Source organism: Chelmon rostratus, chromosome 14, assembly GCF_017976325.1.
Source record: "Chelmon rostratus isolate fCheRos1 chromosome 14, fCheRos1.pri, whole genome shotgun sequence".
Lineage (NCBI taxonomy): Eukaryota > Metazoa > Chordata > Actinopteri > Chaetodontiformes > Chaetodontidae > Chelmon > Chelmon rostratus.
Genome location: NC_055671.1, coordinates 9386825 through 9403453, shown reverse-complemented (window position 1 = coordinate 9403453; position 16629 = coordinate 9386825). Strand labels below are relative to the sequence as shown.

The window sequence follows — 16629 nt, the reverse complement described above, 5'->3', positions numbered from 1 at the left end:
CTTTGAGATAAAACACTGCCTTTAGGTTTCCAGCAGCAGCAGCAGCAGAGGGCTGGCGCTGCAGTTGCGCTGGCACACAATCAACGTGGGTGCACACAGTGAGTGAGAGGGACCCGCCGCATCTTGTGGATTTCTTTGCGTACAAGCCCGTGTACATGGTTCTCCCTGCTGTTCCTCTGTCACATCCAGACCAGGAGTTGATCCCACTTCTCGGAGAAAAATGTGGCACCACGCGCTACCGACGGCGCTTGTTTTATTGTGCTTTTCGGGGGAGTCGCTGGCAGGGTTTCCAAATCAAATCAACATTGGTAAGTTGAATGGGATGCTCCGGCTGCACATCTCTCCGTCCACACGGTCTAAATAGGACACGTCGCTGCGAGTCGCGCTGATTTGGCGATTTGCATAATTCATTACCAAGTTCACTTCTTGTAAATCCAGAAGGTTGTGCGATCCTGCGCGTCTTTGTGGGCGGTTTTGGTTAAAATTAGAGTTGATCCAAATTGTCCAAAACGTCAGTATCTGCAGTGCATTATTTACTGAGTGCTGACACGTTTGTTTACTGGCGTCCTTTTTCAAACGATCAGAGCCAATGAGCTGTGCAATAATTCGTAATTGTACGGCGCTGCATTCACTCTGTTAATAAGTCCAATCCTGATGTGTTGGTGTGTGTTGGGGATGAACTCATCGGAGCGCTGTTACATGTGACATGTTCTCTCCTGTAGGTGGACTGTTCATGCGCTCTACAGTGCAGGAGCACAGCGCCTTCAGGTTTGCTGTCCAGCTGTATAACACCAACCAGAATGTGACGGAGAAACCCTTCCACCTCAATTACAATGTTGACAACCTGGAGTCCTCCAACAGTTTCTCTGTCACACACGCCTGTGAGTAGCTCTGCACCGCATAAACCGCTTTTTTCTCTGCATAAGAACAGCAGCAAAATCTCATGCTTTCCACTGTTTTTGGTATAAAAAAACAAAACAAAAAAAAAAACATGACGCAATTATATTTTTGAAATTGTATCAAGAGGTAGTGATGCAGGCTACAGCCTAACACACACACACACACACACACACACACACAGTATGTGAAATGTTTGTCGTTTCAATGCTCTCACTGGCAGGCTAATCTAAAAATTAAACAGCTTATGTTTATGAGCTGAACCAGTGTTTGAATAAAACGGATCGTTGCTTTGAAAAAAACACACAGACACCTGCCAAGAGTCTGACCTTCTCCTGCAACTCCTCGGCCCTGCGATCCCACATTCACCAGCTGGATGATGGAGCGTGATGGCCTGTAATTGGCCAAACACAGTGATTTTGGAAACTGAGTAATTCGGTAATTCCAGAGAAGCTGATCTGCAGCACGGCAGTGACTTTTGGGGAGAACGAAGCACTGCCGCTCTGGCTGTTGTGGTGCCTGGCTGTGGCATCAGATGGAGGCTTTAAGAGATGGCTGCGAGTTAGGAAGTGTGTTGTGGTGGCGGCTCCTGGTCAAGTTGGTTGCATCATGCTGGTTTTTGCATCTCCCATCTCACCACTGTCAAATGAAAACACACATGTTAATAATTCATCTTGGGCTGAATACTTTGCTTAAACATTGCTTTCCCAGTTGTCATTTGTTAACACTTACCAAATATGATGCAGATTAGTAGCTATATGTAGGCTGTGACCCATTCCCTGATTAAAAAAATCACATCAGGTCATACTAGCAGCACCCTGGCTTGTATTCTTCTGACTACACTTCTGATGGATCAACAGCCTAATGTATCAACTGTAACATGCTGTAATCCGTGTGGCCATCTCTACAAACATGATGGATTTGATAGGAACTGCTGTGGAGTTTGATATGGCTTCATAATTGGTCTACCAGTCACTCCTCTGCCATGTAAGGCACCAAGTTCTGTCTGGAGAATTAATTTGTTACCCTTCTTGCCACCAACTGCACTTCACACTTCACGCTTAAGCATCAGCTGCAGCTCTCTAAAGTGCTGTAGAGAGCGGGCGTGTAACCTAACGAAGTGAGAAAAAGAAAGAAAAAAATGAAAGAAAGAAAAGCAAATTGAACACAGTTGTACCTCAAATGTCTCTGGCTCGGCTATAATGAAAATACAAAACGCGGTCGAGCCGACGCGGTTGCTGGTGAGTGCAGCGGGGAACAAGTGAGGATGCATGTTTACACACACTCGCACGCCGCGCCGCCGCCTAGCATAGCCTCGCACTGTCGGCCGCTGAGTGATTCCACTGGAGGGGCTGTGGGGTCAGTGCTTAGCTCAAGGGCACTTCAGATGTTGTTCCTGAGGAAGAGATGAATATTGCATGCTTGGCTTGTCCACAGCAGGGATAAAGCACAAGCTCTCCTACTTGGGCTTGTTTTTCATTTCCAGGAGGTCAAATGCAAGCCATTATGTAAAATAACTCATCCAGCTTAAGCATTTCTTGTGACAGTGTCAATGAGCTGTTTTTACTCCAGTGTTGTCTCTGACCCGTGGGTTGTCTTTTGGCCACAATCAAATAATTTCATCATGCAGGATATGTATACATGTTCTGAGTCATGCGTATTTATTCCACGGATTGTTCTCATGGCGTCTTCCACCAAATCCCTGTAGGGAGCATCTGTGCCTCATCTGTAGAGTTCAACAGCGAAAACAGAGGCCTGTTGAATGACATTTAAAGACTCCTATTAAAGGTTCAGACCAGAGGCAGGCTTCACTTTGAGTAAATTTGAATCCATTGTTTTTGAAAGAAGCTTACGGTTTTTCTTCCTAAAGGATAAGAACAGATAATCAGCAGGATTAATTTTGGCGAGATAAGCTGTTGCAAGCTAAGATAGATGCTTCCCAGTTGAGAAAGACCAGTGAGCAGCTCATCATACTGACCAGCCGGGCCAGCTTGTGACTGAGGCGCTGCTTGAAAATGCACCAAACTCCCTAATTCTTATTTTTAGTAGTCTGGATTGCATAATGCCCTGCTTGCCTGGCAGGTGTTGATCTAGCGAATGTGATGATTATGATTTGACACATTTCTATTCTGGTTAGTCATTGCTGTGCTTTCCCCACAGCTCGCAGCGTTAGTTTTGACAACATTAGCAAGTGTTAAGATGACTGAGAGTTTGAATCTGCTTATTTCTTGGGATCTTTGGGACAGTGTCCGAAGCGCTCCCATTTTGAATGACACGAAGGAATGAGTAAAGTAGCTGTGTATATGAGAGGAATTACTCTCTGCTCAGAGCTCATTTGGATTCTGATTGGAATAAAGCAGGACAACACTGCCGTCCTCCAGCTGGGTCAGTGCATAATGATCGTTACAAATCCCTGATGGCAAACGACTGTGTTATTGGCAGTGTGGATCAATAGGTGGAAGGCTATAGTCCAGTGGTGTGTGTGTGTGTGTGTGTGGCTCCAGTTTGTTCTCCAGTATGGAAAAATCAATTCTCACCAAGCTTTCATTTTCTCTATCTCAGTCCCTCTTTACTAATATATGGCTGTTCTCCAACTTCCCCTGGCCAGAGACACTGAATCTTCAGTTCGATGCTTGCTTTGCAGCTATGAAAGTTGAGAAACAAACAAACCTGTAAACGGCCAATGATGCATCGCAGCGAACAGTTTCCAGTCATCGCGACGTGATCGAATTGATTCCGACAGAGAGGGCTTCACGGTGCTGTTGTGTCTATTATCTCACCAATTTGGGGCTGGCTGGGGTGAAGCTGCGGCGTGTATTGATGTGACACCTTGCCCCGGGCCAGGACAGATTGTGTGCATAAATGCAGAAATGGGAAGGTTATATCCATTAAGACCGAGGTCAGGGCAGGAAGAGGCAGTGGAGACAGAGAGCCGCTGGCCCGGCCGGACATTCAGGGGGGGAAGTTAAACCAAGTGGGATTATAGTTTTTGGATATGGTGACAGGGCAGACAGCTTCAACAGATCACTTCACATCTTTATTTCCAAAGCATTTCTGTGTGTAATTGTCCGTGTGAGTGTACATTTCTGAAGTTTTAGTCATTTGCAAGCACACATTTAAGGTAAATGTGTCTAATCTGTTGTGCCTCTGTGCCATGAGAACAAAAACAAAGCCCAAATAAGCCATATCATGCATTTTTGAAGACTTCTCTTGTCTAAAGTGGCAGCAGGATGGATCTGCTCAGACCAGAATTTTTCTACAGATGAACTTTCAGCTGACCGATGTAACTGAATCAAATGTGAATTTGACAGTGTTTCTTATTAGAGTGTTTATTATAGCGACCTATCCTCCCTCTGCTATGACTCAAACCAGTGTGATGCTGCTCAGACAGAGGCTAATGTTAGAGCACTTCAGTGTGTAGGCAATGGACAGTCCCACTAATGCAGCATAGACCAGTTTATGTTGCCAGATCTCCTCCTCCTCGTCCTCGTCCTCCTCTTCTTATACTTCTTCTTCTTTTTCTTCTTCTTCTTTTGCATTATTAAGACTGTGGTGACTACATTGACTCATAAGCTGTGTCCATATAAGGGCACTGTAGTTTTTGCAATGCCTTTGCAACTGTAGCATTGGGAAGGAATTATACCTACATTGATGGTTTGAGCTAAAACTATCCCATTATTGTTTTTTTGCCTTGCTACCTGCACAGAAAGAGTGCAGGCAGGGGAGCAGCAGCACACGTCCACACATTCAAATGCTTTAAAAAAACTGTTTTTAGTGAAGCAGAAGAAGGGGAAGGCGGGAAAGAGAACCTGTCAGTCATATTGTTCATAACTGGCTGTGCATACTTGATTATACTCTCTAATGGTGTAGTATTCAGTGTATTGTTTAAAGGGGTAGTTCAAAATGTATTTGCTTTCTTGCCAAGAGTTAGATGAGAGGACTGACACCACTCTCACGTCTGTACGCTAAATATGAAGCTACAACAAACACAAAGACTGGAAATGGGGCAAACAGCTTGCCTGGCTCTGTCCAAAGGTCCACCACCTCTAAAGCTCACTAATTAACATGTTTTAACTTGTTTGTCTCATTTGTACAAAAACTGGAATGTAAAAACAGTACGTTGTTGTATTATGGGGGGATTCTGTGCTGGACTATTGTTGTTGGCTGGTTGCAGTAACTTAGGGGGTTATACAGTGAGCTTTTGAGGTGCTGGTCGGCAGATTTTACTACCTTCAGACAGAGCAAGGCTAGCTATTTCCCCCTGTTTCCAGTCTTTGTGCTAAGCTAAGCTAACAAGCTGCTGGCTGTATGTTCATTTTACATACAGGCATATTGATCTTCTTATCTAATTCTCGACAAGAAAGCAAATAAATTTATTTCACAAGATGTTTAACTATTCCCTCAAGTAATACACCTGCTCATACACAGAAGAAACTGCTCACTAGCTGGAGCATTAGATCTCTAGAGCTTTTATAATATTGTAATGTCTAAAGATAAATGTCAATTTGGAAATGCTCTACATCATTATTACTGTAGTCACTGTAGCAAAACAAACATGCCGGAATTCAAGCAAACAATAAATAACAACCTTGGATCCATCAAAACTATGAGAACTCATTTAAACCGACAAGTCATGAATGATGCATGAACACCACATACAAGGTTGTCAAATTGTTTGGCCCGAGGGAGCGTATTCCGCATGATAGTTTCTATCTTAATCCACAATGTTTGGCCAGAGTCATGCACATGTTTCCATACAACGAGTGTTAATTTATATTTTTTAAATGGCACCATCGGAGTCAGTGAGGTCACAGATAATGAGAGGAAAAAACAAGCACTGAAACACATTCATCTTTGCTGAGATATTTGGACAATCTTGTACGTGTGCGTTTCATTTGAACGCTTTAAATGGATCCTCTTGATTTGGGAGCCCTTGAACAGAAAGAGACACTTACCCAAAAGCGTGTCCTTTTTATCACAATGCACTGATAAAAATATCTGAGTTACTGCTACTGCAGCCAGAGTCCTGTCAGTTTGGATGACCTGCCCCAACTTGACAAGTACTCATTCTCAGATTTGTCATGCCGTTCTCGCTGGGAAGAATAACAACAAAACATAAAAGCTTTCAGAATGTCTTTGTGTTAATTTTATCTAACTGAAGAGTCATTTCACTTGCAGGCAGTGCCGTTGTCTAACTGATACTTTCACCGACATGAATGCGCGGTCTGATCCTTAGTTTAATAAGAGCTTTTAGGGTGTGTTGCTGCGGGGCAAGACAAACACTCATGGATCATCATGCAGCATAAATGCATTAGCTTTCTCTGACCAAGGGAGTACTGATGCTAAAGAAATGGCCATAACCGCAACAGAGGCTTTTAAACATAATTTGACTGCAGACATCACCGTCAGTCAAGTGCAAAATGCATTTGGCCGAACCGGCTCCCAGCTACTGTAAGAAAGAATCGTCTTGTTCTTGTCGAACTGAGTCGCTCAGCCCTGGCTGGTTGCGACGCTGTAAAATGGCGGAATAGCGCTGAATAGGTTCAGGGGCAAGTCACTGGAGATGTGCAGTTAGTCTTCCATCCTGTGCATCAGAATGTGCTTACATGTCAGCGCTGTAACGCAGCGACGGTGATCACTACTGACAAGCTACAGTGATGCTGCAGCAGTTTGTTGCAGCCTTACACAACGTCCTTCAGCGAGGCTGCCTCTGAAAGGCTCTGCTGTTATTCACTAAATGTTACCTGAGATGGTCCAAGGACGACGAGTTGTGAACTACACAGAAGAAAGCACAAGAAAACCAAAGATGCCACCGGGGCGGTGAATAATTTAGAGGAGCTGCATTCATACTGTAGACTTGGAAAAGTTGCTCAGTTGTTGAATGTAAAGGAGCCGCTTCCCAAAATCTCTTCAAGTGCTTCAGTGTTTTAAATTTGCTTGAAAAAAGAGAGTTCAAACTTCATTAGTTTATTATTCATATTTGATTCGTCATTGTCTTTATTCAGTCTATTTTCTGCCCACAGTGAGACACTTGTGTCGTGTTTTTTTTACAGTAGTGAGCACCAGAAGCGATGATTAGAGTTGACGGATTGTGAAAGGTCAAGAGATGTGTTTTACAATGAATTTTAGTCCATAAAATGAATTGATTTATTCGTCTAAAATGAAGGATTTTGATATTGTATTGAGTCAACTGAAACTACTTTCCACACAGAGTCATCAGATTTTCCACTTTACTGCATTTTCTTGATGTATTTTTGATGTGAATCCATGTTCAAGTGTCTTCTGTCTGCAGCACTACAGCCTTTTTAAACGGAGTGTGCTGTATCCCTCTGTCTCTTGGAATAGTGGTCCTTGGATGATGTTTTTGCAATATATGCAAAGCATGTGTAGGTGGAGTGTTAGCAGCGCTGTTACTGCGCTGCAGTGCAATATTAAAGTGTATTCTTCCATACAAGCCTCCAGTAGCCACAGGCCCTGCCTCTGTATCGCTGCTGTAGATTTCCTTCTGTCATGTTGTTTTAGCATGTGGGCTGAATCCAGTTGTATTTCTCAGATTAGGGCTAATCCGACCAGTGTTGCCCCGCTTTCTGCGTGCAATGAGTATCTGCTGGGGGTTGCCTAATGGAAGAAAATGTGTGCCTTTACAAAGCTGTAATCTGTAGAGAAGAGGGAATTCCAGCCAACATGCAACCACACCGCCTGAGGAGAAACACCTACTCAGCTTCAGTCCCTATGTGCCCTCTGCTTTCCCTCTGCTTGGTCAACTGAGACGAATTGCACAACAATGCAGACTGCAGCGCGGATACAAATATGAAACACTTAAATGTCATAACACACAGATCGTTTCAGCCGCGTGCACTTTGCCTTCAGTCAGATTTGTATCCAAACAAACATTTACTGTGATTTTACTGTCTGGTGAAATTAAACTAGCAGGTCTTAACAAGCCTTTCAGTAGAATGAGTGCATCTTATTAAACTAAGGCAGATGAGATGCTGTGAAGCGTCACTGCTCAAAAGGTCATGCACGATTTCATGAACATACATAATGCATTTGCCATCTTTTTTAGTAGCCATGTTAGTGTGTTGATCTATGAATTTCAACATCAGTCTGTCGATCTGTTGGTCCCAGGCTGAAGTATCTAAGCATCTGCTGGATGGATTGCCTTGAAATTTAGTACAGACAGTCATGGTCCCCTGAGGGTGAATCCTCTGAGAGAAACATTCCCACTAGTGTCACCTGCTGGTTTACATGTGTGTAGTTTTAACTGGAATATCTCAACAACTAGTGGATGGATTGCCATTCAGCGTGGTTGCAAAACTGGTGACATTCCCATCAGCCTCAGCTGTGCCTTGTGCTAAGTGCTAATTAACAGATGATACCGTGCTGAAATGCTTCTCTAAGATGGTTTAGCTCAAAGCACTGCTGTGTCAACCTCACAGAGCCGCGAGTGTGGCTGGAAACTCTTTGTCTTAGTTTTACATAAAGCAGTTTTTACATCACATGTTTCACTGTGCGTTAATTAATTTCTCTCATAAGGCCAATGCAAATGCAAAGGAGGAATAAATTCCTAAATAAACCTGGGGTAGACTCAGTAAAAGCAGCTGAATTACACAGCAGCCTTGCAGTAACTATGAATATGTCGTTTTTTCATTATGTACACCCACAGTACATAAATGGACACAACGTCAATCTGCCATTATTGAGATGAAGATGCAAACTAGTGATGACATTTTTATTTCATCTGCACTAAATTCAAATCACATAGCCCACTTTATTTTATTTTCATGTTTATGTAGCACAATGAATGCAATCTGAAAATACATTGCCAAATTCATTTCACAGTTAATTTCATTTTAAGTACGGCTGAGTTATGCTCCAGAGTACATCGTGAATTTTACTGCATGTCAGTGAAGTTTCCAGTTTAATTTAGACAATGCTGAGGCGTTTTCAAACACGGAAATGAAAATAGGATTACTGATATGTTCTGCCAGGTTTGTCCTACATCATAACTTACATTTTCTAACCAGCCTGAAAAGGCTGGAAGGCGTAAGATGTCCAAATAAAATGGAACAAAATCTATTGAATTGCACTTCTAAAGGTCAAACACTGCAATGGATACATGTAAAAGGAGGGTTTAAAGGATCGGCATAGGACAGAAATCTAATCCATCATGCTCTTATTTTCTGCTTTGGAAACAGACGGCAGCCATGGTTGGAGTATGGAGGTGCACAGTTAATGACCTGTTTACATGCTTTTTACTGTATCAAAGATATGCTTCTCACAGAGTTTAGGTCTTCAGTGACCATAAATATGTTTCAGACTTGGCCTTTTGTTTGACATACCTCCACTCATGTGTATTAAAAACCTCGATTGCTTTATCCTTCCCATCAGTACTGAGGAAAATTGAATTTCAGACTTTTCACCTTTCATGTCTTTCTGCTGAGACATTGCCTATAAATAGAGTGCACTTTATTTTATTTTTTTATGATCTCTGCACAACAGTTGAATTTCAAAGTTACCCTTTGGGCATTAATTGGATAAAAACTTATCATAGATGTAAATGATTTAGGTTTTCCTGCATACAGAATATAGTATGTATAGTAAGTGGGTGAGTGTATGTATGTCCATCCAACCTTGTCAGTGTCTCATTGCCTGATTCCCAGTGCATGCTGGGAGGGCTTGAGCCCCTCTGTAAAAGCAGAAACTGAATTATCAAGGGTGGTAATTGGTTCTCAGTGAACTTTGTGATCTCTTGACCGTAACATGATGGCTACTGTGATAATGTTTGGAAATACCTGTGACGCACTGGAATGTGTCCTCGCTCAGCTGTCGGAAGCGTCCCTGAGATATTCCCACAACATCCCTGTACGTCCTGTCCAGCTGACACACTGAACAGCTGCTGGCAGAATGCAAAGGTACAAAGGAAACACGCTACCGGGAATAACAAGGGAGGGATGTTGGCTGTGTGTCCTGACCCTGCAAATCATCATTCAGAAGATGGCACAGCTTAGCCGCCCAGCTCGTTTCCACGAGGAAACACTGAATCTGCTGAGTGTCTGTCAGTCAGCACATTTACAAGATTTGTTGGCATCCTCCGTCCAGCCTAGTAATGCTGTCTCGTTTGATGATCTCCTTTAACACACAAGTGCAAAGAGATCTTGATTACTTTTAGTTTTGGAATTCACAGCACTTTGTTTGTTTCCTCCAAGTTTCTGTGACTCAACATTTTCTATCCTTTTTGATATAACTTGCAACTACTAATTCAGCATATCAACAGTGTTTGTTTGGCAGGAATGGGGCCCAAGCAGTCCAGTGAATTGGCTGACGTTCTCGCCATGGGGAAATGCACCACCTTGACTTGTGGTTCATCGTTCTTCCCACATTTGTACATCATGCAGAGGTTACATAACCTCACATGTGACGTCAGGGGTTAATGGTTAGGATGTGTCACATAATACCTGTGCAGCACTCACTCTGAGCGAGGCCTGTATGAATGCGTTGACATGGCATGAATAATTATGGTATGATTGTGGCATTGTTGTTAATTTATAGCAGGAAGCCAGCTGAGATTGAAAATAAAGTCTCCCCAAATGAGGATTTTGATATTCCCACTACTTTTGACATTTGTGACTTTAAGTGAAGCGTCTTAGTAACTTTTGGATGGATTGATATAACATTCGTGCCCCCTGATTAATTATAATGGCTTTGTTGATCTCCTGACCCTTCATCTGGCGCCGTCAGATGGTGATCATCGTAAACATTACACCTGCTTAACATCAGCCTTTGTGACTCCGCCATGTTAGCATGTGTTTTCGCATTTAGCTCAAAGCGCCACGATTTCTGTAAGTGCGTCCTGTCAGAGCCACGAGCATGACTGTAGACTTTCAGGGCAGGAAGGGCGGGAGCAGGCCTTACATAATGTAGTTAGCAGAGTGTGTGTATGGGGTGTTAACTGTGTGAGACTTTGAATAGATGTGAATGGTCTTCATTAAGCTTAAAGGCAGAATTATCTCCAGAGAAACAGGCTTCACACTAGCTTGTTAAACTGGCCTGTGCATTCAGTTTACCTTCTCCCCTCTGTTGACATTAGAATAAAATAGTTGGTGAGTATTTTCTGCATTTCCAGTTGCTCTTTGACCCCACCCTTTAGAAGTTGGTCATTTTGGGACAGCAGCTGCATGTTTGCGCTGTGTCCTCTGCCTTCTTCTCTCACTGAACATGTGACCCCGGGACGGGACAGGTATTCCCGCGTGGCTGAGTCCAGCGTGGCCTCGCTCCCCTTCAGGAAAACAAACCGAAGTCCTGCTGCTCTCTTCTCCTGTAGGATGGCTGCGGGCACTTCTCTCAGACAGCAGTCGAAAAATAACTTCACACCAGGCAGCGGCGCACGCACAAGCAAGTTATTTGTTATGTCACAAAAAGTAAAGTCGCTGTCCTCGCTGTCTCCGAGCGCAGTATCCAATTCCCTCAAACCTCAAGGCTCTCACCGTGACTCAGTCCAAGAATGTTCACCTCCTCATCTCGGTGTGAGTCTGCCTCTGTCCTTTCCCTCCATTCGCACTCCCTTATATGCATAAAGTTCAATTTTCTAACTGCGTGGCGTGTTGGCGTTTCAGGCGAGGACAGCAGCCCCCCCCCCAGAGCAATAGAGCTTTAAGAATTCACTTTGTAGGCTCGGCTCCGCTGTGCACACACACTACAGGTTCATCCCCACATTGGTGAATGTTATGAAAGGCTCTCAAAAGATTCCCCAGCTGTCTGCAGGAGAGACCCTCAAAGCTGCGAAGCCCGGAGTTTCGGGAAGACGCGAGACAGTGTTGACGCTGCTGGAGCTGCTGCATCTACCTGTTAGGTTTGACGAGGTGGCGAGAGCCAAGGAGAAGCACAGGGCGATGTGGGCATTTGTTTGGCAGTGGAGGAAATAAGATGGACGTGGACAGAAAGTGAAGAGAGGTGATTTTTTCCAGCCGGACATTAATCATGTGTATACTGAAATGCACAAAGCCCACAGTGCAAAAAAAAAACAAAAAAAAAAAAAACTCCACTTCCCCTTTGTAATAAAATAAATGATGCGTAGCTTCATTGCTGACCATGATCAGGGGAATTTACTGTAGTTGACTACTGTTTACTGCTTCATGAGCCCAGATATATGACCTCATTAGTCCTTTAGGAGAGCAGGCTGTCTGTTTAACCTTCACAAACAAAAAACTATTGGTGCCATTTTGAGAAGAGAATTGGATGATATTGGACAAGCTGAGAAGTGTTAATTTAATGGCTGTCCTCTCTTCTTTAATAACATGAGCTGAATATTTTGTGTTGAGGAAGAAATTTGCGCATCTGTAATTTGAGGGCGATGTGTGTTTGGTTGAATCATGTAATGTGCTTGAAGTGCCACTGTGACGCATGCAGAATCCAGACTCAATAGAGGATCATTTGATCATTTTTCTGTTAATGATGGGGGAGATTTATTTAAGTGTTTACGAAAGGCCTGTTGAGTCATTGAAATGAAGGTTAAAAATTGTCCTTCAGATAAAAAACAATGGTGCAGCAGCCCCTGGAAGTTTTTTCGCCTTGATTACAGCATCATCCTTTCCCAGTAATACCCAACAGATTTTTATTTCTGTGGATGCTTGTGTTCGTTCAGCATTTAAACCAGTGTCACCCTGGCCCTTCAGCACACACGCCGGGCGTGTGTGTGCTGAGTAAAAGCTGAGAGGAGTGGTGGAGGAAAAATGAAAGGACTGAGGGAAAGATGACTGAACTAGGCTGTCAAGGATGTGAGGATGAAGGAAAGGGCTTAATGAAAACTGAACAGAAGCAACATTTCAAAAACATACAGCACTAATGCATGGAGAAATCACACAACTGTGAAATTGTTTTAATGTGTTTGCAGGCGTGTGTGTGTGTGCGTGTGTGTGTGTGTGTTCATTTCATCCAAAGGGCATTCATATGAAGTTCAGTTCCTCCCAGCTTGTGCAATTTCCCCCAGAATGTGTTTCCCCAATTTCAGCTAGAAATTTGGTCACACTTTATAACAAGACTACAAAACACATGCATAAGTAATGCATAACTAATGAGGATGTATCATAAATTCTGATCACTGGAGCAGACCACCAGCTGTTTCTTTGCGGTGAAGTATGCTTGATTTAAAAGTTTTATTTGGATGACATTTGACTGCTTCTGTGGAAAATGCAGTTACCAAGGGAACACAAATTAGTGAGCAGATTATGAATAAATCCTGAACTTTTTCATTTAGTAAGGTTGAATAATAATTAACATGTGGCATTAATTGAATGTCATTCGCAAATACTTTGTTTTTTTGAATGTCCAGTAAATAATTAGCAAATCCGCATAGAGGACGCAACCTTATGTAAGGGGACACAAGTCAACCAGCAGTGGTGATCTCATATGAAGTAATGGAAAAGTAGTGATGAACACTAGACACAAGTCAACCAGGAAACAAAGACCGTGGCTTCAGAGGGAGCTCAGGTGATGTCACTTAGGTGATGTCACTCAGGTGATGTCACTTGAGTCTGCGAGGGTCTGAAGACTAAGAGTTTGTAAATGAAATAAATCTGAAGGTGTGGAGTTAGAAAGAAGTCAGCTGACCCCTGTAGTCCACTCCTTATCACAATAGCCACTGATAGCATAGCACACCCGAATATCAGACTGAACTGTCGGTGGTCGAGTTGCATTGTGGGTAATGAAGACACAATAAAAGTTTGGCCTTGCTCCAAAGTTGTTTTAAACTGTCCATTGTGAGTGAGACGATGCTACAGAAGTGCAGAAACAGTGTTCATTCATCCAGGGTGGACTTTCCTCAAAGTGACTTTACTTAAACATGCAGATTCTCAAAAAAAGACACTTAATTAAATCCAATCAGTGATATAAAAACATATTTAAACACTGATTAGAGAGACCGAAGAGAGTTACTGAACAGTGCTCAGAAATATCAGAGCAGCTCCACTTGCTCGACCAGCATTTGCTTGTTACTACTAACATTAATGCAAGGGTCATATCCCTGATCCAGTCCAGCTTGGTGTTATTAGAAACATTTCTTATGTACAAATAAAATAAAACAGTTAACACCTTGTAAGACCAAGTTTCTGATGCACTGAGCGTTTACAGCCGGAGCTCATTGTCACGGCCCGCAGATGGCAAAAGATAGGGCTTGTTATAAATCTTTTATACTGCAGCACAGCCTGGCGCTTGCACATTTGCATGCTCATGTTTCAGGGTATTTGTCCATTAAGAGCTGTGGCAAGTGCACTGATTTCCCCATTATTTCTAGTTGATTACCCAAGCAGTTGCATTTAGACCAAGGAGAAGCGAAGGGCACCGGGCAGCAGAGCATGGCCATGGGGAACAGACATCCCACATGGCACCCATTTATTCAGATAGCCCCTGCTGCACTTGGAAGATTAATGCCATCACGGATTTGCTCACATCTCAACCTTACATTAAAGTTTTTAACCCTGCAGTGGTCGTTAGCGGACTCAGCAGTTTTAACTTTGAGCATGTTAGGAATTTTGGACCTTTGCTCTGTTTGAAAGGCCAGCTCATGCTGCTTGTTGGCATCCCTCCTGACCGAAAGAACAGCTGATCATGAATGACTCTGTGCTTGTCCCTGACCCGAACCTGCTCTCTGTCCCTGTCACCAGTCTGCTCCCAGTTCTCCAGAGGAGTTTACGCCATCTTCGGCTTCTACGACAGGAAGTCCATGAACACGCTGACCTCCTTCTGCGGGGCGCTGCACACCTCCTTCATTACCCCCAGCTTCCCCATCGACGCCGACGTGCAGTTTGTCATCCAGATGAGGCCCAGTTTGCGGGGAGCTGTTCTCAGTCTGCTGGCCCATTACAAGTGGGAGAAGTTTGTCTACCTTTATGACACTGACAGAGGTAAGAGCGGCCCTCTGGCAAAGGGAAAACACACACACACACACACACCAAGACACCGCGAACTTTCAGTAGGAGACAGATGAGCACTGCAGAACATTTCATTGCTGGAAAAAGTGGAAGAAATAATTGCCACGCCAAGCCCTGCTCATGCAGACCTGTTATTATACAGTGTATATGATCAGTCTTTAATATGTAAATCCCTTATCCCCAATCCCCATTCTAAGTGGTCTGATACATTTTAATCTATGGCAGTAATGATCCTAAATTGCTTCACTATGTGGCTGAATGCGGCTCACAGAGGCAGTCAATAGCTCCTTGCTTCCGAGGAATGACTCATTCACAGGTGCTGCTGATCCGCCGCCGTAGTGCAGCTCCAGCCGCCTGAGCCTCTAATCCTCGCCACTCTCTGATTATCATTTCGCTCTAATTGGATTATATAAAGACAGAAACACAACATACTGTAACTTCTGCGTGTGCTTCGCGGCCTCCCGCTCCCTCCATGTAGGCCAACTATTTACAGACTTGGGCCTCTGAGGGTCAGCATCTGGAGAGGCTGCATTGAGAAGGAGCGCAGCAATCTGCCTGTGCAGCTGCAGCAAACATACAACGCATGATGTGATTCTGTGTTTGCTTTTGGAGTCCTGCTACTTGTGTTGAAAATGTGCTCGGTACATGTGCTCGGTCGAGGTGTTCTGGGTGCAGTCCCTGCTGTTAAATGTGCCAAACTGTGCATTCCAAGTATTTTTAAACTGACATAGAGCATTTCTAGGACAAGTGCACTCCTTTTTCACTTCCCCCGCCTCACTTTATATATCTCCTGTCCAGGTGGGTGTCTAAGCTGCTGCTCGCTCATGAAGCCGATTCTCACAGAGCCATTTTGTGCATTTTTGAGAAATCTGCAGCTTTTTTGGCAGTTTTTTCAACAGATCTATCAAACAAAGCAGCTATACCGCGGTTTCATTGATCTTGTCATTTTGGTGGTAGACTGCAGAAGCTAAAAACTGATCGGCTGGTGTGGTTGACACAAAATGATTAAGGACTTTATAGCTCTCCATGGCGCAATCAGCTTTCTCAGAAGTGCTTTCTGGTGTGGCCCTTAAAGCCCTGCTTCACTTTGCTGGCCTTTCTCACCTGCTGTGCCGAGGCTGACGGGCCACCATCTGTAATACTCTGCCCGTTTCCACGACGTGACACAGTGTAAACACTGTAGTTTAGGACGGAGTCCCACATGCTGCACAGCTTGTGTTTGCTGAGAGGCTAGTTAGCCGTCCTCTTTTGGCTGCCAGTCCCAGCCCACTCCTCCCCATCAAGGCTCTGGAGCAATATCGCCAACACTCATCCAAATGTCACTTTAATCTTCATTATAGGAAGAGGGCTCTGTTTAGGTCCGGGGAGGGACTTGCAGGGGGCTCTCGAGAGATGCTTGTGTGAGCGACTGTTGATAGTTTGTGGGACAATATGACAGTAATATGCTGCCGAGGCATTTTACAATGACACGTGTAATGCCTGTCCCTAAACAAGACACTTGCCACATCTGAAGAGAGCCTTTTATCACAACACAGGCCTCTTACAGTGAGCCTGAAATTGGAGAAATCATTAAAATGAAACAGTCGCTCCCCTGCTGTACATCATGGGGAAGTGGACCCTGTCTTCCCTTTCATCACACACCATAAGAGGGATTTTTTTTTTATCATAGCCCGAAGGCATGGCGGCCATAAAAACTGTATCTGTACAATGGGATTTTGACTGTAATAGAAAATAAATGCCCAGAGATACCGCTTAATATACCCATGCATGAACTGCACATTAAATTTCCAGCGTGTATTTCAAA

The 16629-nt window shown here is 43.7% G+C and overlaps 1 protein-coding gene across 1 annotated transcript in view; it reads left to right on the top strand.

Moving 5' to 3' along the window:
* Positions 1-220: 220 nt before the first annotated feature.
* The window catches only part of LOC121617764 (glutamate receptor 3-like), a 68578-nt gene continuing 52169 nt past the window's right edge, over positions 221-16629 (top strand). Inside the window, exons 1-3 of the mRNA XM_041952997.1 lie at positions 221-308; positions 723-881; positions 14559-14798. Coding sequence (XP_041808931.1) covers positions 221-308; positions 723-881; positions 14559-14798 — 487 coding nt within the window. The remainder of the gene's footprint in view (positions 309-722; positions 882-14558; positions 14799-16629) is intronic.